The 25,227-nt window shown below is 37.7% G+C and overlaps 1 protein-coding gene across 47 annotated transcripts in view; it reads left to right on the forward strand.

Annotated features, from left to right (window-relative positions):
* Positions 1-118: 118 nt before the first annotated feature.
* The window catches only part of CEP295 (centrosomal protein 295), a 68,688-nt gene continuing 43,579 nt past the window's right edge, over positions 119-25,227 (forward strand). For 41 of the 47 annotated variants that reach the window (XR_010147635.1, XR_010147636.1, XR_010147637.1 and 38 more), the window contains exons 1-9: positions 119-270; positions 5,222-5,355; positions 6,146-6,346; positions 7,349-7,473; positions 8,220-8,313; positions 14,122-14,217; positions 17,965-18,105; positions 22,098-22,281; positions 22,503-22,667. Coding sequence is in view for 42 of the 47 variants with exons in the window: in XM_016921796.4 (XP_016777285.2) it covers positions 135-270; positions 5,222-5,355; positions 6,146-6,346; positions 7,349-7,473; positions 8,220-8,313; positions 14,122-14,217; positions 17,965-18,105; positions 22,098-22,281; positions 22,503-22,667 (1,276 nt within the window). In the remaining 5 variants the exon portion in view is untranslated. The remainder of the gene's footprint in view (positions 271-5,221; positions 5,356-6,145; positions 6,347-7,348; positions 7,474-8,219; positions 8,314-14,121; positions 14,218-17,964; positions 18,106-22,097; positions 22,282-22,502; positions 22,668-25,227) is intronic. The other 6 variants (XM_016921815.3, XM_063784403.1, XM_063784404.1 and 3 more) reach the window with 2 other exon arrangements.

Genomic DNA, 25,227 nt, shown 5'->3' on the forward strand with positions numbered 1-25,227 from the left:
GGCGCGTGCCTGTGCGCGTGCGCGTGCGCGGGGCGCGGGGTTTTTAACAGCGCGCAGCCTTCCCGGCGGCCCCCGAGAAAGGCGGGACCGGGCCTATTCCCGCGGTTTGGTCCCGCCATTGGCGGGCGGTTTGAATGACGGAAGTGACGGCGGCTCGGCGATGGCTCTCCCGCAGGCGCAGAAACGGCTGCTGGGCAGCTGATGGGCAGGAGCTTACCAGGCTGGCTTGCTCTGAGCTGCAGTTACTGTGTCCAGGCTCCGGGTTCTCAGGTGAGTGAGGGATGCACTGGCTTCCCAGTCGCCCCGTAGGAGCATGACTCCCCGAGGCCCAAGAGCTGGGATTGTATTCCAAAGGAATGGGATTCCAGGAGGGCGCCTTGTTGCGAACGCAGGTACGGCTCGCGTTTCTCAGGCTCCGCAGGCCTTGGGCCCTGCCTGCGGTCGGGCTGGCAGCTGTAAGGAGTGTCCGGACCAGACCCGGTAGCTCAGTGCGAGAGGCTTTGCGCGCGCTCCCGGGGTCGGGTCGCGCGAGCTTCCCACGCAGCCTTCCCTGTCCCGGAGCTTCCGTGTCGGGGGAGGGGCGCTTCCCCCAGATCACCCGCGGACATGGCCTGCCACCTGGTAGCTGTTAAAAGAGCCTTGCCTGGAATCGTTTCATGCAAAGAGCACGCTCTGTTTTGGTGTCTGCCACCTTAATCTCACAGTTATTCAATCCTGTCACAAACTCAGCTTTTAAAACAATGGTGAACTTTTGAGTCCTTAATACTTAGAGTGTATTTGAAGACTTCACGCTAAGTCACATAGACGTCAGAACAAACCTTTTGGGGTAGATATTATTATTCCCTTTATACAGTTTAAGAAAACGAAACCAAAGTGACTTCAGTGACTTGGCCAGTATCTTCCTGCTAATAAGTGGCAGTGTTGGGTCTTGAACCCAGATCTTCCAAGTTTAGTGTTAATTTTGTGATTACTATGTACCAGGAGCCATTTAATCCTCAGGACGAAATCTTGCAAGATAAGTAGTATAATCTTCAATATTGGATAGTAATAAAATGTAGAATTTAAAAATCCATATTACTAAGAATAAATAATTAATAAACAAGTAAATGGGGCAGCAGGGAAAACTTCCTTACAGCAGGATTCCGATTGATAATTGTAGAAGGAATAATGGAAATAGAAAATACTATTTGGTAAACACCACAGTAGTTGTTTCAGACAACAGTCATCAATGGATACTAACGTCAATGGGCAAAAGTATGATGAAAAGCATATTTCTGTAGCCTCTACTCTGTCTTCATGAGATATTTATAAAGGAAAAGTAGTAACTACAGAGGAGAAACCTGGTGGACATCATCTTAACCAAGTGACCAAAATTCAGCATCATTTACCTCTTGATAACAATGCACTGAGAAAGGTGCCTAATCAATTCTGTGGTGTTCTTGCCAAAAATACATAACGTCAGTTTAATCACATAAGATTAGACAAATCTAAATGGAGGGACATTCAACAAAGTACTTGGCCAGTATTTTCAAAAATGACAGGGTCTTGAAAAGACAGACTGAGAAACTGTCCCAGATTAAGGGAGACATGACAACTTTGACATGAGAATGTAACTCACATATCTTAATCTCCTGCATTCTGAAATCTCCATTTGCACTGAGGCCATGCTTCCCATGGGCTGCTCCTAGCCACTGACAGTGGCAGGCCTGTTCCTGAGAATCTTCCCCACGGGTCTTGCTGAACATTTCTTATACTGCATGGCTGTCTAAGAGGGGTCTACCCATTGTTACTTCCCTCCATTCAGTGTCAGACTTACATTGAAGTCTGAGGCGCTTGTAACTTTTATCAGCTCCCTCCCATTTTCCCTCACACACGCATTTCTCCTAATAAAATATTTGCAGGTTTACTCCCATCTTAGCATCTGCTTTTTAGATGACACATAGTTACACAGCAACAAATGCAATGTGTTATATCCTTGGATTGGCTTCTGGTCCAGAAAATAGACATTAGTGTGATAATTGACAAAAATTGAATACTGCCTGTAGATTAGTAAAATTGAATACTGCCTGTAGATTAGTAAAAAAATATTGTGTCAGTGTTAATATTCAGATTGTGATCATTGTACCATGGTTATGTACAAGACGTTGACATTTGGAGAAGCTGGGGAAAGGGCAAATGGGAATTCTAAGCCTGAAATTTCCAAATAAAAAGTTTAAAAAATTTAAAAATTATACACAAGAAGAAACAGTTATTCTTTCGCATTTTAGGAGCTTAAAAATAATAAATGTTTATATGTTTTTCAATGATCCTCTGAGATGAAGTAATGGATACCTAAAATTTGAAATATTAGGATTTTTTCCTCTTATATTAAAGTATAAGAATAAAACACAAATCTAGGTATACCATTTGAGGAATTTTTACATATGTATACACTTGTGTAAACCATCATACAGATAAAAATATAGAAATTTTCAGTACCCCAGCAAGCTTCTTTGTGCCATCTCCGAGTCAGTAACCTCCAGTAAGGTAACTTTATTTTTACCTCTCATGGATTAGTTCTGCTTGTTCTTGAACTTTATATAAATCAATTTTGTTGTACTTTTTTGTGTCTGGCTTTTTAAAAATTCAGCAATATTATGTCTATGAGATTCATCAGGAATTAGTCTTAATTATTTAAATATGAGGGAATTTCTTAGACCTTCAGACAAAATAATAAACATACATTGTGAAGATTAATCTTGTTCTTTTTTCTTCTTTGTTAAATTTTCTGTTTTTTAAATTCTCACTCTCAAAAAACAACAGCTTAAATAAAATTTTCGCCACTCCACATATTTTTGTGTGTTGGAAAGTTAGGAGCCATTTGGAAAAAGGAAACCAGATTCTTCCCTTGGCTCCGCCACTAGATGTTGTCACTCAGGGAAAGTCCTTTAACCCAAGAGGCCTTGTTTCTTCATGTATAGCATGAAAAATATAATCAGTACTTTAGTTACCATTACCAAAGCCGTGTGAATATTAGATGAGTAGGATGCATTAAAAGATTTTTTTAATGCCAGCAGTTAGTCCTTTTTGGTGTTAGAGTCTTATTGAAGGTTGTGATGATTGCGTATAGCTCTGTAGCACTTCACATAAATTAACTCATTGAGTCATTCATTCAGTCAACACACTTACTGAAGTAACTACCTATGGGCGAGACACTGTTTTCAGGCTATGGACATAAAATGGTGAATAAGTCCATTCTGCCCTGATGAGCTTACATTCTGATGGAGAAGTCACTGGAAAGGTATTAGTCCCTGTTAGGTAATCCCACAGTCTCCTAGCCCCTATTCTGTTTACACCTGGTTGAAAACATTGTGCATCCATAGTATGTGAAATATTACCTGGTAGTTATTTATTAAATTTAATTGAATATTAAAATTTTTATTAAAAAACCTATAGCCATTGTCCTTCAATTGTTAGGAATCTAACTAGAAAGAGCAAACTGTAATTGATGAAAAACTACAGGAGGTAATACCAAGACAACATAAAATTAGTCCCCATCTGAGTGTATAGGTAATAATGTATTAGAGTTGGGCAAATCAGGAGTGGGAAATTGGAACAGGAATTATCAGAGGACAGCTTCGTAGAGGAAGGAGGGCTTAAGCCAGCTTCAGAAAGATGTAAATATTCAGTAACTGAGATTGTCTGCCTGGTCATTGTGAGGGAGACCTGAGAAATGTTGATTGTCTCAGATAAAATGGTCGTGTACTCATGTAAAGTGTCTAATTTTTTGGAAATGGCAGTAATAGGAGCCAGTTAATATCAGAATTACCTGAGGAGGGTATTCAAATTATAGAACTATAGATTCTTATATTTATTCCATTTCTTTTTGCCTCGTTCCCCCAAATAGGAGCATGTTATAATCTAGGGAGGAGAGAGAGAACACGGTGTGAACAGTAGCAACAGAAGAATAGATCTGGGCCGGGCGTGGTGGCTCACACCTTTAATCCCAGCAACTGGGGAGGCTGAGGCAGGCGGATCACTTGAGATCAAGAGTTCGAGGCCAGTCTGGCCAACATGGTGAACCCCTGTCTCTACTAAAAATGCAAAAATTAGCCGGGTGTGATGGCGCATGCCTGTAATCCCAGCTACTCAGGAGGCTGAGGCAGGAGAATCACTTGAACTCAGGAGACGGAGGTTGTGGTAAGCCAAGATTGTGTCATTGCACTCCAACCTGGGCGACAGAACGAGAGTCCGTCTCAAAAAAAAAAAAAAAAAAGAAGAATAGATCTGGAAAACTAAACGCTTGATACAGCCGAGCAGGTCATTCATATAAAAATTGCGTCACTATAATTAGTGAAGAATTGTTTACTGTAGAGTATAGAACATGGGATTGATGTGATTTCATGAGGTAACAATGACACTTGGTGATCAAGTTATATGCAGTAGACTGGGAGTTGAATCTAGGAACAAAGAACCCTTGAAATTACAGCAACCTTGCTAGTTATCAACAAGTTATGAAGGTTCTAAAGTGTCAGATTATAGTTTTGAAAACATTTATTCTATGCTAACATCTTTTTAGGTCTTTGTGCTTTTTCACATTTAAGCTCAGTAAACTCTGGAAATGCTAACCAGGAATAAGTCAGGTCCAGATACTCGAGGTAGACAATCTGCTATAGATGGGAGAAAACTTTTCTGAGTAATTCTGATTCAGTCTTCATTTCCACTTTCCCACCCTTCTGAGTATCACTGATCTAAGTGTGAATTTATAATTGCTATTTGTAAATAAGTTGGACTTCGTTTACTCAAATTTTCCTTGCATGTATATAACCCTTTAAATATCAAAAGTATTAACACGAATTTAAAAAATTTTCTGAGCAGGCATGGTGGCTCATGCCTGTAATCCCAGCACTTTGGAAAGCTGAGATAGGTGGATCACTTGAGGCCAAGAGTTCGAGACCAGCCTGGCCAACATGGTGAAACCCCATCTCTACTAAAAATACATAAGTTAGGCGGGCGTGGTGGCATGCACCTGTAATCCCAGCTACCCTGGAGGCTGAGGCATGAGAATCACTTGAACACGGGAAGCGGAGGTTACAGTAAGCTGAGATCGCACCACTGCACTCCAGCCTGGGTGACAGAGCAAGACTCTGTCTCAAAAAAAAACAAACAAAATTATTCTAATCTTTGCTGCCCTATTTTAATGTTACATTATTTTTATAGACATTTTCCTTTTTGAATTCAGAACTGTCATACATAAAGTACACAGAAATGAAAAGAAAAGTCGTGAACACTCACAAGCTGAGATTGAGTCCTAATGAGGAAGCCTTCATTTTGAAGGAAGATTATGAAAGAAGGCGAAAACTAAGATTGCTACAGGTATGACTTATTTGTAATAAAGTTTTAAATTCCTTTCTTCCTCAAATTACTTGTATTCTTTTACATTAGAATGTTCTAAATGTTGTATTTAAAAACCTCTTCTGGGTATACAAGAGCCCTGGTTCTTTGGTATTAACTAGTTTTGGAACACTTGAAAAATAGGCTGAGATGGTAAGTACGTTGTAGAAGAGTTGGAAGATAGGTATTATTTGACTCGAATATTGAAAATAGCTCTTTATCTTTTTTAAAAATGGTCTGTAATTGGTAACAGGAAGCTTAGATGACTTTTAAGAATGCTAATTGGAAAGATTATTAGCTGCTGAAACAAATTTATCAGGAAATTGCAGGTAACCCTTTTCTAGAAGTGTTTTTAAAGTAAGTTTTTGTGAAGTATGTTTCAGGCACCATTCTGTCTAGAATCAGAAATGATGTACAACAGAAATGGAGTTCTCATCTGGCTCTGTCTATACTCTGGGCTATAGATTTTGTTGAATCATATTTATCGCTTTAGCTTTTATAGGTTATTAGAGTGATAATGGCAGTCCTTTTGGGAGTGGGCGCTGAATAAAAGCTATCAGTTTGGAGACATTAGATATAGTCTTGAGATTTTTACTTTTTGTACATTCACTCAGATTTTCTGCTTTAAATAGTCCTTATCTAGTACAAGATGAGTATCAAAGAGAGTTGACAGGCTTAAGAGAATTCATTTGAGTTCCTCTTTCCAAATAGCTTTTCAAAAAAGTTTAAGTAAACCTCCTTTCATATAACCTGTTAAATATGCATTCTTTAGGTTCGAGAACAAGAAAGAGATATCGCCTTACAGATAAGAGAAGACATAAAACAGAGGAGAAATCAACAATTTACACGTTTGGCAGAGGAGCTAAGGGCAGAATGGGAAGAATCACAAACTCAGAAAATACAGAACTTGGAAAAACTGTATTTGGCAAGTTTAAGAAGTATGGGAGAGGGACATCGACAGGCCAAAGAAAATGTGAGTGAGATCTTATTCGACTACCCAGTTGTGGCAGTAATATTAGTAAAAAGTAAATTATAGTTGTTGAATGCTTTTCTGATAACATTTTCATGCATTGAATTTCTTTGGGGCAGCTTGAACTTTTTTATAAATTTAATGTAATTTGTGAATAATAGGCTCATTTCTTACTAAGAGTTATTTCAAGTAAAATCCATGTCAAATAAAATTGGTCTTCCTATGATGTTCAAGTTAGCATTATTCTCTTCCAGTACTCCTCTATCTGGGGAAATAATAATCTTCTGAATCAGAAGTTGTTGTCCATCTCAGGCATTTTTGACAGATTTGGTGGGGTGAATTCAACCCCCCAACAAACATTTTTTGATGACTTTCAGAAAGTCACAGTAAGTCTGCCCCATTATTTTGATTTATTGTGATTTATGATGTGGAAATACTACAATCCCAGAATCAGTCACATACAGTAAACAAGCTAGTTACAAAGAAGGTAAATCTTTGATAACAACTAGTGAGAAAGAAAATATCTTAAAGACTGTGGCAATCTGTTTCATGGTCCTTGGTTTTAGTCTGTGTTTTTAGTAATAGCCGTAAGTTCCGACTCAGATTTTTGTGGTTTTATGCGTGCCACATTAAGTTTGTGCCTAATGCAATGTTTCCCAAACCTCTGTTATTTGAATACCATGTTCACAATTTTTGCCCTGACTTGGAAACTACCCATATCACTATATATTTTACGTACTTTAACCATGTCCTAAGTAGTTCGATATCCTATTTATATTTTTGTAATAATATGTTAATTGATTGCATTAACTTTACATTAAAATGTTTGTGTTTGTCCCCCCTAATATGGCATATCATCAGTGGTGCTGTTGTCATGCTCTGGGAAACACTGCTATAGTATGTAGAAAGAAGATGACAAAATTGATAAATCACTTCTGATATCATATGAGACACATTTCTATTATTCTTGTTTAACATGACATTTTAAGTAATATATATTTTTAGGAACCTGATTTGGATGCTTTGGCACAGCGGGCAGCAGAAAGGAAAAGAAAAGCAGATTTGAGGCATAAAGAAGCCTTGAAAGTACAGAAAAATCAAAAAGAAATATTACTGAAACAAAAAACCTGGTAAAGTAATAATTTTTACTATAATCTCAACTAAACTAACATGGTTGAAAGTAGAGGATACATAGGATACTGTGTAAGCAAATATTAAATAAACATAGTAGCATATTCATTGCATTTGTTAAACTTGATTTAAAAATAATGTTGGGGACAGGGAGTGATTTGCTTAGGTGAACATAGTAACTAATGAGCTTTCTTTTCTAGTTGTAGTTTGAGTTGAGTTTAGCAGCAGTTACTAAGTTTCTGAAAAAATATATGGCTACTTCAGAATGCATGTCAACCAATGTCTGTTTCCGATGTAAACATGAAATAAAAATTGATGTGATTAAGAACATTAAAAAAGGTTGTAGACTCTGGAAGTCATTAGTATTTTTTGCATGTTGTAAAATTTAAAGGGCCATTCACAGGAAACGTGAGTGAAGCAAAGTAAAAAATTAAGGGCCCTGTTACTAGTTAGCAACAGCCATTTTTAACAACATTTCTGTTTTTTTTTTTTCACTCTAAAGAACATTATAAGTTTCTTGGGTTGGTCCCCACCATAGAGCTTTCTGTCTTTAGATAGGCCTCTCTCAATTTGTAAACATTTTCTTAACATGTGTATAGACTCTTTACACATGTAAAGCTTACTGAGCCTGTGGAATCAGACTAGAGGATTTCTTGAGCCTATGACTCACATATTTTTAACCCTGAGAGTTGTACTATAATGTTATCACTGAGAGATTAATTGATGACATCTCTTGTTTCTTAAGGCATATAAAAGCTCGAAAGGAAGCACTGCTTGTGGAAAAAGAGAGATCAGCCAAAATTACAAGTCTGCCACCTCCTCCTCCAACTCTTTTTGAGGTGAGTTTGAGTATTAAGAGGAACTAGGTCATAATTCTTCTTTACTATTATAATTCAGTGGAGGTCAGAATGACTATCACTTAAACTTAATTGCACAAGTTTTCTTGTACAATTAAAAACTTGTACAGGAGTATATCTGGAGTATGTTAAAATAATTCTAGATATCATTTCACCTGTAAATACTTTAGTATGTATCTCTGATGTATAAGGACTTTTTTCTTAGTATAATACTAATATTGTTTCCAATATTATTTAATACCCAGTATTTGTTCAGCCTTCCTCAATGATGTCAAAAAAATTTTGTTGTTTGGAAAACTATAATGGTTTTGGTTTTGAAAAATCTTTTAATAATTCTGCCTTTTGAAAAAATACCCTTTATTTATTTATTGGGGGAAAAAACTAAACTATTTTTCCTTTAGGCTTTCCCACACTCTGAATTTGGCTTATTTTAAATGGTCAATATTTTACAGATAAGTTTCAGTTAAGTTAATAAATTTGCATAAGATTATAAAGTATCCAGGTGTGATTTTAAAAAAGAAAAGAGGAAAAAAATATTATAAAATAATAAGGATCTATTTTTTATGGGAGTAAAATGTGTGCTTTTGTGATTTGAAGCTTATTTTTTTTAAAAAATGTAATTAAAGCAGAAATTTTTTAAAAATACTTGTTCTCCACATTAGCTTGTTATAGTTAATGAAATGGCTATTTGGATGATTGTCAAAATTACCTAGTTATTTTTATCTGAAGAATGAAGTAGAAGTAAACCCAGAAATACATAGTTGTACATACAAGTATATTCTGTATAAGCATAAGTACCAGATACTCACTTCTTAGGCCTTTCAGTTTGTCAGCCTTCCTGCTTTTACGTTGAGCCATCTACCATGTAACATTTGATCCAACAAAATTCAGACGGAAAAGTTGTATTTCAGTCACTCCTTTGGTACAAAGTGACATGATAAAAGCCAGGCAATGTATTATCCATGATGCCTTTTGATTATTTTTGTCTTAATTCTTAGTATTTATAACAAGCCAAAGTGAAAAATTTATAAAAAGTAAACAAAACTCTGTAAGTGCTTTGACAAGCATGAATTAATCAGTGGGCATGAACTATTTAGTTCTTTTTTTATTTTGAGGCAGAGTCTTGCTCTGTCACCCAGGCTAGAGTGCAGTGGTGCAATCTTGGCTCACTGCAGCCTCCACCTCCTGGGTTCCAGCGATCCTCCCACCTCAGCCTCCTAGGTAGCTGGGATTATAGGCACCTGCCACCATGCCCAGCTAATTTTTCTGTTTTTAGTAGAGATGGGGTTTCACCATGTTGGCCAGGCTGGTCTCGAACTCCTGACCTCAGATGATCCACCCACCTCTGCCTCCCAAAGTGCTAGGATTACAGATGTGAGCCACTGCACCCAGCCTCGTTCCTTTTAGGAAAACAGGATATATTCCTTGTTTTTCCTCTCTGCCAGTTTTCAGAGTAAAGGGTTGGGGTAATAATCAATGCCATTGGTGGTAAATGGGTATTTTTTTCCTTTCTCTTTTGTTACTATCACTGTTAACTTGTGGGGGTTTTTTACTCAATATTACATAGTCAATTATAGTCATTCTTTTTCTTCTCACTGATGTTCGTAATATCTGAAATTTGGTCAGCAGGAGACTTGAAGTTGTTTCTTGCGTCCCCGTGACTCCATGAGCATTTCCTGGCTCTGTGGCCCAGCAAATGACCTAGGCTTAATTTACTCTGTCCCGTATCTGGTATCTCCAAAGACCCCTGATTCTTTTTAGTGGAGAAATGGTACTTATAAACTAAGATCTGGGTGATTATATTCTTGTTTCACTAAAAGGCATTATTTTAGAAAAATACATTACCCAAGCCAATAAAGGTGTTTGGGATAAGGCAGTGTTTCTGAATGTCTTGAGATGGTTGTGAATTTATGGCATAGAAGGGAGGGACAGGATTTTAGTTTGGGAAAAGCTAGGTTGTGGGGTACTTGGGGGCCAGGGAAATGCACCATATAAGAATATTGTGTCACATGCACAGGATATAGATGCATCTGTATCACTGTTTCTCCAAGCAGATAAAAATATAAATGCTGAAAATCCTGGGGAAATAAACTTAGACTGTTTAGTCTTCTCCAACCAAGGTCTTTCCTTAATTTAAGAAAATATTATTTTTTGAGAGAGCTATTTACATGGTGAAGAGAATTGATACTTCTTGTGTACCTAAGATTTTATTTATGTCAGGTTTTTTTATTCATATCTAATTTAATCACATTAGCCCTGCATGTTAGATATTTCCATTTAACAAATGAAGAAAATTGAAGGTCAGAAGTTAAGTAACGTAACCAAAGTCCTTTAATAGGTAAGTGCGATAACCAGAGTTTATGTCAAGGTCTAATTCTATAAAGCTCATGATCTTTTTACTGTGACACTTAGCTTCCCGTGAATATACTTCTTCAGAGTTCATGCTAACTGTTCAAGTTAACTACTTATATATTAAAGTCTAGGAATGTAAACAACCATAATCTTTTCATAGGTCTGTTAAAGAATGAAGTTTGTATTGAAAACCCTGAGATGCTATGAAGACTTCCCATATATCTATACCAGATGCAAGAGAAAAATGAGCTTTGTTTTACTTCTTCCCTTGCTTATACTTTTTTTTTTTTTTTTTTTGAGATGGGATCTCACTACGTTGCCCAGGCTAGAGTGCAGTGGCTCTTCACCAGCCCCATCATAGCTCACTGCAGCCTTGAACTCCCAGGCTAAAGCAATCCTCCTGCTTCCGCTTCCTGAGTAGCTGTGACTACAAGCATGTGCCACAGTGCCTGGCATTTTTTTTCTTCTTTTCCATTGCTGCATGAGCCAGTGTCAGGTACTCCAGAGTAGAAAGCTGGTTTTGTCCTGTACTTGGGTAGATAAGGCTAGAAATAGTTACTGTGGAGCAAAACTAAGGCTGGAAGATAGAACACAGGAAGTAAATTAAGTGATTTTAAATTATTAACAGATCATCCTAATTCTGCCAGGCTAAGGACTGATTTCACTAAAAACTTAGGTGCAATTCACTGGAAATCCTGTTATAATCAATAAGGATTCATAGTAATCAAAATCTCAAATCCCAATTTTGGGAGGATTCCAAATTCAATCTATACATAATTGCCTTTACTCTGGAAGTACTGGTACTTTAAATGTGTAAACTGAATCCCATTTGTATATCAAATTACATAATTTTAGAGACTTGTTTTCTTCAGAGTTCTTCCTTGTCAAGAAGCCTATGGTTTATTTTTTCAAGGCATTGATTTAAAGTCTACTAAGATTCTTCATAGAGTGAAGCATTCCAATGTGTACTACCATCTCTGAATTTTTGTTTTGTGACTTCAGTTTCTTACTGAACTTTAATATTAACTAGTTAAAGCTGGGTGTGGTGGCACCTGCCTTTGATCCCAGCTACTCAGGAGGCTGAGTTGGGAGGATTCCTTGAGCCCAGGAGTTCAAGACCAGCCTGGGCAACATAGCAAGACCCTGTCTCAAATATATATGTATATGTGTATATGTATGCTAGTTAATGTTTTCATTAGTGGTCAGTTTAATCCTTTACCTAAATGATAAGACCCTGAATAAGGTCCTCTATTGTACATATCTGGATGTATATCCAGGTATTTGCCAATTAGTTATCTTCTGACTGGTCTAGGTAATTCTCAACTTTGGCTGTACATTTATCACCTGTGCAGCTTTTTTTTTATTTTTTATTTTTTGAGACAGAGTCTTATTCTGTCACCCAGGCTGGAGTGCAGTGGTGCAGTCTCGGCTCCCTGCAACCTCTGCCTCCTGGGTTCAAGCGATTCTCCTGCCTCAGCCTCCCAAGTAGCTGGGATTGACAAGTGTGTGCCACCATGCCTGGCTAATTTTCGATTTTTAGTAGAGAAGGGGTTTCTCCATGTTGGTCAGGCTGGTCTCAAACTCCTGACATCAAGTGATCTGCCTGCCTTGGCCTCCCAAAGTGCTAGGATTACAGGTGTGAGCCACAATGCCTGGCCGCAGCTTTTTAACAATGCTAATACTGGGCTCTGTTCCATGGATTCTGATTTAATTCGTTTGATGTGGGGCCAAGACACGAGAAGTTCTTAAAAACTACTCAGATAATTCTGCTCACATCAGACTGTACATTTTTACTTGGATTTTCTTAATCCCCCCCTTCTTTTTTTTTTTTTCTTTTTGAGACAGAGTCTTGCTCTGTCGCCCAGATTGGAGTGCAGTGGCACAATCTTGGCTCATTTTGCATCATTGCAACCTCCGACCCCTAGGTTCAAGCAGTTATCTTGCCTCAGCCTCCCTAGCAGCAGGGATTACAGGTGTGTGCTACCATGCCCATCTAATTTTTGTATTTTTAGTAGAAATGGAGTTTTACCATGTTGGCTAGGCTGGTCTCAAACTCCTGACCTCAAGTGATCCACCTGCCTCGGCCTCCCAAAGTGCTGAGATTACAGGCATGAGCCACCGCGCCCAGCCCCTTCTTGTCCTTTATATTGTTTCTGTTCACTTGAGTCCTCCTCATCATTCCACACTCATATATGTTATAGCTAAAACTTTGGTTAATTCTCAACCTATTCTTATTTAAACTTTTCTCCCTCCCAACCTGTGTTGCATTTGTGATGTCATTGAATTAGCCAGGCATGGTGGTACATGCTTGTAGTCCTAGCTATGGTAGGCCGAAGCGTAAGGATCGCTTGAGCTCAGGAGTTGCAGTGCAGAGTACAATGCCACTGTACTCTGGCCTTGTCAACAGGCCTTAAAAAAATTAAAAGTGCTTTTTATACATTAATTGATTCTTACAGTAATTGTCACAATGATCATATGGTATAGCGATAGCTATAAACCCACTTTTCTTGAGAAAGCTGAGGGACAGAAAAGTTGAGGGACTTTGCTAAGTTTTCACTGCTGGGATATAATACAGAAGACATCCAGCAGAAGTGTTAGCATTTCTTTGTGGATATTTTTTTCATCAAATTATATGTAAAATGCATGGTTTATTATTTAATTTATGTGTAATCGTTAGAACTTCTAGTTAGAACTGTTACTGTGAGCTCCTTGAAGCCAGGGGCCATTATTTTATTTTACTTCTCGTTGTCGTTCACAGTGCCTTGTGTAATGTTTAACACATAGTAGGCACTTAATATTCTTTGTCAGTTTAGTTAATTAATTTAACATCAGTGTGTGATAGGTTGTGATGGACTGAATCTGCCTTTACTACAAAATACAGGAAAGGGAAGGGGGAAGGTAGTTTACTTTCATTCTTCTGAGAGTTGTTTTGTTCTGGAGTAAGTGTAATTTAAATATATTGGCAAGTGTTTCAGGACCAAAATCCAAAATACGTCATTAAACATTGAGAAAATAAGACTAATGTGAACTACAGTAGAATTTTTGTGATTAGATATGGAAGAGGACATAGTAGTGCATGTTGTTGTCTTATAAATATAATGAAGTGCTTTTCATTTCATTTGATATGGCCTGTAAGCCCTTCTATATTCAGGAGATTTAAAGATGAAATTTCTCTATAAATAACTTAAAAATTGAGATGAATAAAACACATTTAGTTAGCAACACCTTGAAGATGATTTGAAATACTGATGAATCTGGTACTTTTATTAAAATTTGAAGTAATTTAACTCGAAAAATTTGATTTCATTATGAGCAGATATTTAGCATGTTTTGGATGCGGAGAACTCATTAAAATACAAAATTACTTTTTTTGCATTGGATTCAGCTTTAAGTGAAAATTAATGCTTTTAACCTATTTTTTTATGTTCTCTTTTCCAGAACATTGAAGTAAAAAGAATTTCTGCAGTCAAAACCAATAGTTCTACCTACCATCATCTTCACACTTTTGTGAGTAGAGAGACAGACACAAAACAGGTGATTGACTTATTGTTTCTTCATGCCCTCGCTTTATTATTTCTGTGTGCATTGAATTGAATTATATCTTAGTTATATGTATGGTGTTCCCAGATTTCAAAATTTGGACAATTGATAATAATAATCAAAAATCTTTTAAATGCTTTGAATTTTCATGTCAGGCATATGATGGTTTAATATGAATTAAAGAAACTAGTTGGCTATTTAAATGGTTATTTTAAAATAGCAGATTTTAAAGCTTTTTTTATCATAAAATATTACATGCTATTTGTGGAAAATTTGGAACTGTACATATAAGTGTAAACTATTGGGAAAACACCAATTCTGTCACCAAAGTGGAATATGGTTAATGTTTTAATAAATTCATTATAACCTTTATTTAAATATAAACATATACACACACTTTTCAAAACATGATTTTTAGTGGCCACTTAATATTTCATGGTAGCATTTATTTAACCATTATTTTATTTTTTGCTTCTGTAAGTAATGTAAGCATTATCTTGCACATTTTTATCCACATCTCTGATTATATATAAATTCCTGAAAGAGAAAGTATTGGCTCCAAACTGTGTAACATTTGATACAGATCATTAAATTGCTTTTTAAAAGCATCAGCAACATAGGAGAATGACCACCTTACCATAGCCTTGTCTGCACTGAATATTATGTTTTAAAAATTATTGCCAGTCTTAAGAGTAACAAATGATATATTGTTATTATAATTGCTATTTCTCTGTGTCAGTGGAGGTTTTAATTTTTTTCATGTTGAATATATTTCTCTACTAGGAAAATAAATTTTATAGCATTCCTGTGGCATTTAGAATGCAACAAATACACATTTTGGTTGACTGCTTAATAGCAGGTATTAAAATATTCAGTTAAGAACTAAAATGAATATCATCACAGAATGAACTTCTAAGATGCAAGAGTAAATCTGAGATTTATTTAAAATTGTAAAGTATTATTACAATTTCAATATTATGATGTAGGAACAATAACTTGAATTTGTTGCTAACTGCTTTACTGTTTACTGCATTTTTGTGATTTGAAAAGATGTTACCTTTTAACTAAGATTGATGATGAATTTTTTTTTACCTAACTCTATCAGCATAGGGTGCTGCTGATGGTATTAAATTAATATCCATAAGCTTTCTTTTTTGATAGTAACCAGAAGGCCTACCTCCTTTTCAATTTTTGGACTTAAAAATTAGATCAGTAGTTATAATGATAAAGGGTTAGAAAAAAGTTTGGGACCACAAACAAATTTTGTTTCTAACAGTTTTATGAAAGTATTCCCACAAACTAAAGCTTTGTGTACTGAATGAAGATATGATTTCTGAATATTTTCGGAAATGGGTTTATTACTGAACACATTTTTATTCGAATATTTTCTTTTATTTGCTGCTTTACTGTATCACTTAGGAAAAATCTGTTCTTAAACTTTGGATTTAAAATGTGATGACCAATGTGCTTGGCTTTCAAGATAAAATTACCTCTGAATTTTCATCTGCACTCAACTTATATCACATGCACAATAATTTTAGCATCTTCCCTGGAGGAGTACGATATGATCTTTACAGCAGGTATCATATAAAAAATATTTGCACGCTTGGCATATATGTTTGGGTATTTTTCTTTAGCAGCTTTCTGCAAATAAACTTTCATTTGTTCAGTCAGCCTTTTTAGCACATAAGAGCTGCTATTGTGTGTGTGTGTGTTTTTAATATCCTGATAAAGTAATTCCAAAATCTTTTATATGTCATAATATATATGTTTGGCTGAAGAAGATTTATGAAAGTGGCCTGCTGTAGTCCTACTTACAGCCAGTAATTCTCTACATTTTGTTTTGCTACATTCGCTACCTCTACACACAACTGAACAAAACATCATACGCTTAAAAGTCCTACATTACATATTCATGGGCTTCATCATGTCTATTCTTTGTCAGTGACAGTTACGTAGCATTTTTTTCAAATGAACTTTGCATTCTGAAAATATTCAGTCAGATTAACTGTATTGTTTGTGGTGAGACCCAGAAATGTCTGCAGAAAAGTGAAGCTGAATCAGTTAAATTCATCATCAATTTTCCATGCTCTATTATATCTAAAAAGATTTCTGTCCAAATATCTGATGTACAAGATTCAGAAATGTATTTAATAATAGCATTTATCATTCATATATCTTTGATCTTCACATACTGAAAATAGAATCTAACATTATTTCAACCAGATTTATGGTTATGTTTTTAATTGCATTGACACAAATCTATAGGGGATTGTCTTCCTAAAGCTGTATTATAAATCTTGTTTTGAAGTATGATCAATAAGAACAAAATTTGTTTGTGGTCCCTAACTTTTTCTCTAACCCTTTATTCATATCCTTTATATGCTTTTTTATATCTGGACTGAAATTTATCATTCATGTTGTATGCTATTTTGAAATTTTTCCTTTCTTTAAAATTTTGGTTTACCAAAATTGACATACTGCTTTTAATTTATCTTCAAGAGATGTGAAGAATTCATAAACAACTTTTTTCTTGAAAACCTCATGGCTGAAATGGATTGAAATATTGTTCTCAGAGGTTATATTATTTAATATCATACATATTGATATAGTAAATACTTCTACAGATTATAATTTTGATTTAATCTAACTTTTTTTGTCTTACCTGATGTTATTTAGTTTTGCATGAATATTTAGTGGCTCAAAGGGGTTATATTTTTGATAAATTTGTTTGGCCAGTGTACTCTTTGTTAATTTAACAACTGTCAATCTCTCTCCCTATTTATCTCACCATGTGAGAATTTTTAATAATCTTACACTTGAAGTTAACAGCTTTTTTGGTCATCATTAATTGTTTCAACTGGCTGGCAGAATTTCAACATACAAAAGACAGAAAAAGACTTTTACTGCTGGTTACATTTAGAATATTTACCTATACTTGAAAGTGAATGTTCAGATAATAAAAGTAAATCCAGGCTGGATGTGGTAGCTTACGCCTGTAATCTCAGCACTTTGGGAGGCCGAGATGGGAGGATTGCTTGAGACCAGCCTGGTCAACATAGCAAGACCCCATCTCTTTAAAAAAAAAAGTAAATCCAGACTCTGTGCCTCTTTCTCTTTTTTGTGTTATTTATGTTAATGAGATTTGCGGGTATTTACCTTTCAATACTGTCATTTTAATGAAGTTTCCTTTTTTTTATTTTTGAGATGGAGTCTTGTTCTGTCACCCAGGCTGGAGTGCAGTGGCACAGTCTTAGTTTACTGGAACTTCCGCCTCCCGGGCTCAAGCGATTTTCCTGTCTCAGCCTCACGAGTTGCTGGGATTATAGGTGCCCGCCACCACGCCTGGCTAATTTTTATATTTTTAGTAAAGACAGAGTTTCACCGTGTTGGACAGGCTGACCTCAGGTGATCCACCCACCTCGGCCTCCCAGAGTGCTGGAATTACAGGCATGCGCCACCACGCCCAGCAAGAGATTTTTTTGCTTACAAAGTGATGGATAAATGTGTTTGGAGGAGTATAACCTCATCTGGTTTAAAATGAGTAACTCGTAAAGCTTTATACTAACAATTTGATCCCTTTCATAGGTACATGCCGTTGATAATTGTGGACATTTTAAAATATAACTCTTCTTATATTTTATATATGTAGAAAACATGATTTTAAGGTTGTTTTGTTTTTTAGTTACTGCTTGTCTCACACTTTAAAAATTTTGCCTACAATTTTTGATTGACTGCTAGCCAGATGCTCGTTTGGCTGCTGAAGAGGAAGCTAAACGATTGGAAGAACTACAAAAACAGGCAGCACAAGAGAGAATGGAACGGTTTGAAAAGGCACATGTACGGGGATTCCAAGCAATGAAGAAGATCCATTTGGCTCAAGTAAGACTTATATTCTACCCATGACCATTACTCATGGACTTACTAATAGCATTGCAGGACTGATTAGTGAATGAGCTCAAAGAAAGGTAGGAAGGGTGGGTGTTCAATATAGTCTCTGATTCATATGATTTCAAGTTTCCCAACTTTCTTTGCCCTCCAGTTTCAAGTTCTGATTGGGTTAAGCTATTCTCCCAGTGTATTGCTGTTCTAAAAATTTTACTAATGAATTTATTAAAAGTTTAATATTTTAATATGTCCAAAAACAGCCTGAGAAAAAAAAATCACTTTCCTGATTATTTCAATAGCATATGTGCTCTATAAATTTGAGGATTCAGTTCATTAAATATGTATTGAGCAAAGCACTTGTTGGCTTTGCAGAATGTTGTTTCAAAAATAAAGTAATGATCCTTGCTACTGGAGCTTTTAAAAAGTGACAGTCAATAGGCCAGGCATGGTGGCTCATGCCTGTAATCCCAGCACTCTGGGAGGCCAAGGCGGGCAGATCGCATAGGCCCGGGAGTTTAAGACCAGCTTGGAAAACATGGAGAAACCACGTCTCTACTTAAAACAGAAAAATTAGCCAGGCATGGTGGTGTGCGGCTGTAGTCCCAGCTACTCAGGAGGCCAAGGTGGGAGGATCACCTGAGCCCGGGACAAGGAGGTTGCGTTGAGCTGAAATCACACCATACCACTGCACGCCAGCCTGGGCCACAGAGCGAGACCCTGTCTCAAAAAAAATTAAATAAAAAGTGACTGTCAAGTCCAGTCGAGGTAGCTCAGGCCTGTCATCCCAACACTTTGGGAGGCCAAAGTGAGCAGATGGCTTGAGCCCAAGAGTTCAAGACCAGGCTGGGCAACATGGTGAAACCCTGTCTTTACCAAAATTCCAAAAATTAGCCAGGCATGGTGGCCTGGGACTACAGAGTCAATACAGTCAGTCCCAGTTTGGGACTGTGTTGTGGCCTGGGACCTCATTTCCCGAGAAGGCTGAGGTAGGAGGATTGCTTGAGCCTGGCAGGCAGAAGCTGTCATGAGCCAAGATTGCACTATTGCGCTCCACCCTGGTGACAGAGTGAGATTCTGTCAATCAATCAATAAATAGTGACTGTCATCAATATGTAAAATATTATAATGAAAGCCGGCATTATAGTTTTAGCTTTACTTCTGTCATGCTTATTGTTCATTTAGTGCTTAGTCTTAAAATATAGCATAAAAATGATTCATCTTATTAGAAGTCTGATTTTATTTTCTGAATTTGACTAATGCATTTGGATGTTTTAAATACCCATCTTAGGAATGAGTTTTTAAGTACTTCTTAAAAATGCATTGGAAATTAAATTTTCTTATGAAAGGTTATTTTTATAGTTTGAACTAAATCATGAGCTTCTCCCTTAAATTTTTAGCTTTCGTAAACTAGGAGTGAATTATGACTAAAATAACTGAATGTCTGAATTATTATCAGTAATTCTCCCCATCTAAGGTTTAAACCTATAGTAAAACAGACACAAAAAGCAGTCATAAATTGAACAGATTCTTCGATAAAAGCAGTAATGTTTAGTAGTTAAGCAAGTGGGCTTCACAGTCATTCTGCCAGGATTTATCTGTCTTCTTCACCACTCAGCTGTTTGATCTCAGGCAGATTAGTTAACCTCTCTGAGTTCTGTTTCATGTGTTGTTTTTTTTTTTTTTGAGACGGAGTCTCACTCTGTCGCCCAGGCTGGAGTGCAGTGCTGGGATCTTGGCTCACTGCAACCTCCACCTCCCGGATTCTAGCAATTCTCCTGCCTCAGCCTCCTAAGTAGCTGGGACTACAGGCTCGCGTCACCACACCCAGCTAATTTTTTTTTTTTTTTTTTTTTTTTTTTTTTTTTTTTTTTGTGACAGAGTCTTGCTCTATCACTCAGGCTGGAGTGCAATGGCGCGATCTTGGCTCACTGCCACCTCCACCTCCTGGGTTCAAGTGACTCTCCTGCCTTGGCCTCCCAAGTAGCTGGGACTACAGGCACATACCACCACGCTTGGCTAATTTTTATATTTTTAGTAGAGACAGGGTTTCACCACGTTAGCCAGGATAGTCTCGATCTCCTGACCTCATGATCCGCCTGCCTCAGCCTCCCAAATTGCTGGGATTACAGGCGTGAGCCACCATGCCCAGCCCAAGTTTTTTGTATTTTTAGTAGAGATGGGGTTTCACCATGTTGGCCAGGCTGGAACTCCTGACCTCAAACAATCTGCCTGCCTCGACCTCCCAAAGTGCTGGGATTACAGGTGTGGGCCACCAAGCCTGGCTGTTTTTTGTTTTTGTTTTTGTTTTTAACCTCCCCTGCCACACCTCTCCTGATCATCTGTTTTGTGAGGATTCAATGAGTTTTCCAAAGCCCTTGGAAATGTGCCTGGAATTTCATAAGCTCAGTAAATGTTAGTGGTAGTGGTCATTGTTGTAAATAATCCAAAAGGAATAATATACTAGCTTGCAGTGAGCTAGAATAGTACACTTACTCAAACAACTTTAGATAATTAGAATCTTAGTATAAATGAAATAAGTTCATTTATAATTTTCCTTTTCAGGGCATGGCAAAAAAAATTCATCCTCAAAAGACAAAATAGTTAAAACTTTACAAAAGAATAAGTAATGTATATATGTTATCACTTTTTAATTTATTTTTATTTATTTTTTATTTTTTGAGACAGTGTCTCACTCTGTTGCCCAGGGTAGAGTTCAGTGGCGTGATCTTGGCTCACTGCAACCTCTGCCTCCTGGGTTCAAGCAATTCTTCCGCCCCAGCCTCCCGAGTAGCTGGCATTTCAGGCGCATGCCGTCACGCCCTGCTACTTTTTGTATTTTTAGTAGAGACGGGATTTCGCCATATTGGCCAGGCTGGCCTCGAACTCCTGACCTCAGGTGATCTGCCTGCCTTGGCCTCTCAAAGTGCTGGGATTACAGGCGTGAGCCACTGTGCCTGGCCCATTACCATTTTTTTAATGCAGGATTTCTCTACGTTATAGTAGACTTAATGTTCCTTATATAAGAAGGTTGTTAAAAAAAACCGTGCAATCTCACTGCTAATAGAGGATTTCATTTTTCCTGTCTGAACCTTTTTGCTGCATACTGTATTGTGGCCTGGGACCTTATTTCCTTCTAGTGTCTGTATTAACTAATATTTGACTTCTACCTGCTTCTCCAGTTTTATCTTCCTTCCCTAATCATCCTTGCCCTCCATGCCCTAGCTATAATGAACATTGTGCTATTTTCTGAATATCCTGTGCCTTCATCTCCATACTGTTGTGCTGCAGTTTTTTTCTTACATGTACTCATTCTCTTTCAGCCACTTTTGTCTGGCTAAATCCTTATCCCAAGGAACAAGAAGTCTTGCCTTGTTCTCCCTCCTTACCTTCTACCACCAAAATTCCATTAGATAACCTCATTAAAACACTGATTAAACTTTCATATTAGCCATACTCTTTAAGCTTAAAGAAATACATTCAGATCTCCTTTAATAATGGAAATTCATAAGAGTGTGAGGTAACAAGAAATATTCTATGTTAAGCCACAGTCACCCTGGGTCTTGGTGCTTACCTGAGATAGGTATATGGAGAACTGGAACAAAGTACATCACAGGAGCCATGGCAACTTATATAGACATTAACTTCATGACTTTCCTCAGAAAGGAAAACTGTAGCTGGCAGACACTTTTTGCAGCTTTATGGCCTAACCAGTACCACTCTTTCATTGTACTTACTAACATAACACTACTTATTTGTTGGTCTTACTACTAGGGTAGGGTGAGATTGTGTCCCTAGCACTTAATGTGGTATCTGGTATTCAGCAAATAATTGTTGAATGAATAAATGTCTGTCTTTTGGCTGAACAAATAATAGAGGAGAGAAGAGAAGCTTAGACCCTGATCCTCATTTCCCCTACCTGCAACACTGTTAATATTACCATACAAAGTTTGTGACTCAGTTTTTGTTAATTCTCTTTATTCTTGAAGAATCAGGAGAAACTAATGAAAGAACTCAAACAGCTACAGCAAGAGGACCTGGCACGTAGGAGACAGACTGTAGCACAAATGCCACCACAACTAGTTGAACTTCCATACAAACGCAGTGAAATGAAAGAAGACTGGCAGAGAGAATTGGAATTTGCCTTTGAAGATATGTACAATGCAGACAGGAGTAAGATATTTTCAGTAGGGCTTTCAATAGTGATTTTATACGTTTTGGTGGGAAAATATGTTTGTAATGATAAAGCAGTTTTTATCTTGAAATGAGTTCTCTGTTTGAAGGAGGCCCCCCATATTTTAGATTGAGACATTACCGTGGCCTTTGCATTTTTGTGATCCAGTTATTTTTAATCATTTTGGAATGGAAACATGTCTCTATTTTTCTTTTTTAAGAGGTGAAAGGGAATCTGATTCTGCACCTTGAACCAGAGCCCTTGCCCACTATGACTAATCAGATCCAAGATGAAGAGCTGGACCTTTCAATGGAACAAGAAAATTTGGGTGCAGCTGAAGACCTTCCAGTGACAGAAGCTGAAATATGTTCTAGTGAAACAGATGGTAAAAACCCTTCTGAGCTAAATATTACAGTATTTCACAGAAAAAAAAAATGCTAACCATTAGCCAGCAGTTAGGAAAATCTGGTCTGATATAAGTGCAAGCAATGAGTAATACTGATGGGAGCAGTAGCTAAAGGATACAATGTTTTTATATTTCCATCATTGACGATCCTTTTTCATATGTATAGGAGGAAAGTTTATTCAGACGTACAGATGATCTGAAGATTTTCAGGTTATTTGAGTTGGGTGCTCAATTCTGAATTCATTAGAAAGGTTGCATGGTAAACATATCTGATAGCAATAACTTAAGCATACCCTGAGAATGACCCTGTGTGGCATACACACCTGAATGTGTGTTCTGAGCTAGGGAATCTGGGAGTAGCCAACCTGGAGGTTCATTTCTTGTCTATGAGGAACATCTGAGCCCCTGTCCCATCCCGTGGAACATGAGCCATACAGAGGATCAAGGTGTCAAGTTTTGGGTTGAATGAAAGTTGTCAGGTGGAGATCGTTAGGAAAAGGGTACTAAGTGACAGTGCTATTTAAACTGCATGCTTTTTGCAAGCGGTTGCAGTTCTTCTGTCCAGCCTGCTGCCACTGGACTCTCCCTTATGTGTATGCCCTCAGTGAAACCCCAAATCTCATTGGCTAGCTCTGGATCTCTTATTTGGCATCTTGAACCTGGTGCCATCCCCATTTGAGTGAGTAGAGGTTCAGCACAACAAAGATCAGCATAGACTTGTCAGATCATCAGAGATCCTACTGGTATTCAGTTATTTCTAGGTACTTCGTGTGTAATGATGGATAGCACAAATTTTGATCTCTCAAACATCTCTATCTCCAACATTCTGAACTTTTTTACTTGGCTGTCCCATAGTTAAAACTGCATGTCTAGCAATAAATTTATGATCTTCTCTTGCTTACTAAAACTGTCTCTACCTGTCTTTTCTATCTTAGTGAATGGTATCACAGTCTGCAGTTACCCAAGCCAGACCACTGGGAGTTACCTTTAATACTTTCCTTTTACCTGCATGTCTCCTTAAAGACCAAGTCCTCTTCATGGAATTCAGCTATTTTTGCCCCATATCTACTGGTATTTCCTTTGTTTAAAACCACTGAGGCTTTCTTATCGTCTTCACCCTACACTGTGAACATAGCCTTTTGGGATTCCAACTTTATGTAGGCCTCCTATTATGTAGGCCTCCCATATCTACTGGTATTTCCTTTGTTTAAAACCACCCAGGCTTTCTTATCGTCTTCACCCTACACCGTGAACATAGCCTTTTGGGATTCCAACTTTATGTAGGCCTCCTATTAGACTCCTCAAGTGAGGGCTCTAGGCCTTATTCATGTCTCCCATGCCTACATTGTTGTCCAAACAGAAGCCTAAGCTTACTACCAGCAACTGGGGAAAAAAAAGCAGCAGCAGCTTAAGGTTACTGTGTTTTGACTTTGGCATAAGCTTGGCAGAAGATGGTTTCAGGGCTGACTTGCCTTCCCTCCAAGCTTTCCACTTAAATTTCATTTCTGTCCTCTGCAGAACCTTTTCTTTTCATGCCAGGTCAGCTGTGTCTTTGTTTGTTTGTTTGTTTTGAGATGGAGTCTTGCTCTGTTGCCCAGGCTGGAGTGCAGTGGCACGATCTTGGCTCACCGCAACCTCCACCTCCCGGATTCAAGTGATTCTCCTGTCTCAGCCTCCCAAGTAGCTGGGACTACAGCCACACACCACCATGCCTGGCTAATTTTTGTATTTTTAGCAGAGACGGGGTTTCACTATGTTGGCCAGGCTGGTCTCGAACTCCTGACCTTGTGACCCGCCCACCTCTGCCTCCCAAAGTGCTGGGATTACAGGCATGAGCCACCATGCCCGGCCAGCAGTGTCTTTAAAAAGATATTCTTACAGCCAGGTGCGGTGACTCATGCCTGTAATCCCAGCACTTTGGGAGGCCAAGATGGGAGGATCATTTGAGTTCAGGAATTCAAGACCACCCTGGCCAACATGGTGAAACCCTGTCTCTACCAAAAATACAAAAATTAGCCGGGTGTAGTGGCACTCACCTGTAATCCCAGCTACACGGGAGGCTGAGGCAGGAGAATCGCTTGAACCTGGGAGACAAAGGCTGCAGTGAGCCGAGACCACACCACTGCACTCCAGCCTGGGCAACAAGAGTGAAACTCCATCTTAAAAAAAAAAAAAGATATTTTTACTCTTTCATGCAGCTTTTTCAGTTATTTTCATTGGGAGTATCAATATCTAGTTTTTCACAATGGAAGTCTTGCCCAATCTAAAGGGACAGTTACACTTTAGCTCCTGCTGATCTCATTTGGTCTTATTGGCTTGGTGTTGCCAAGTTGTTTGTTTGTTTGTTTGAAGCTAGGAATCTCATTGTTTTTAAAAATCCTTACTTTTAAATATTGGCAATGAATTTACTTCTTAAAAATGAGTGGGTTGTGGACTAATGGTAAATGAAAGAAGCCAGGCAGAAAATAATACCTAAATGTGTGATTTCATGTTTATATGAAGGTTTAAAAAAAACAGGCAAAACTAATCTGTGATCTTG

The sequence above is a fragment of the Pan troglodytes genome, chromosome 9, assembly GCF_028858775.2.
Source record: "Pan troglodytes isolate AG18354 chromosome 9, NHGRI_mPanTro3-v2.0_pri, whole genome shotgun sequence".
NCBI lineage: Eukaryota > Metazoa > Chordata > Mammalia > Primates > Hominidae > Pan > Pan troglodytes.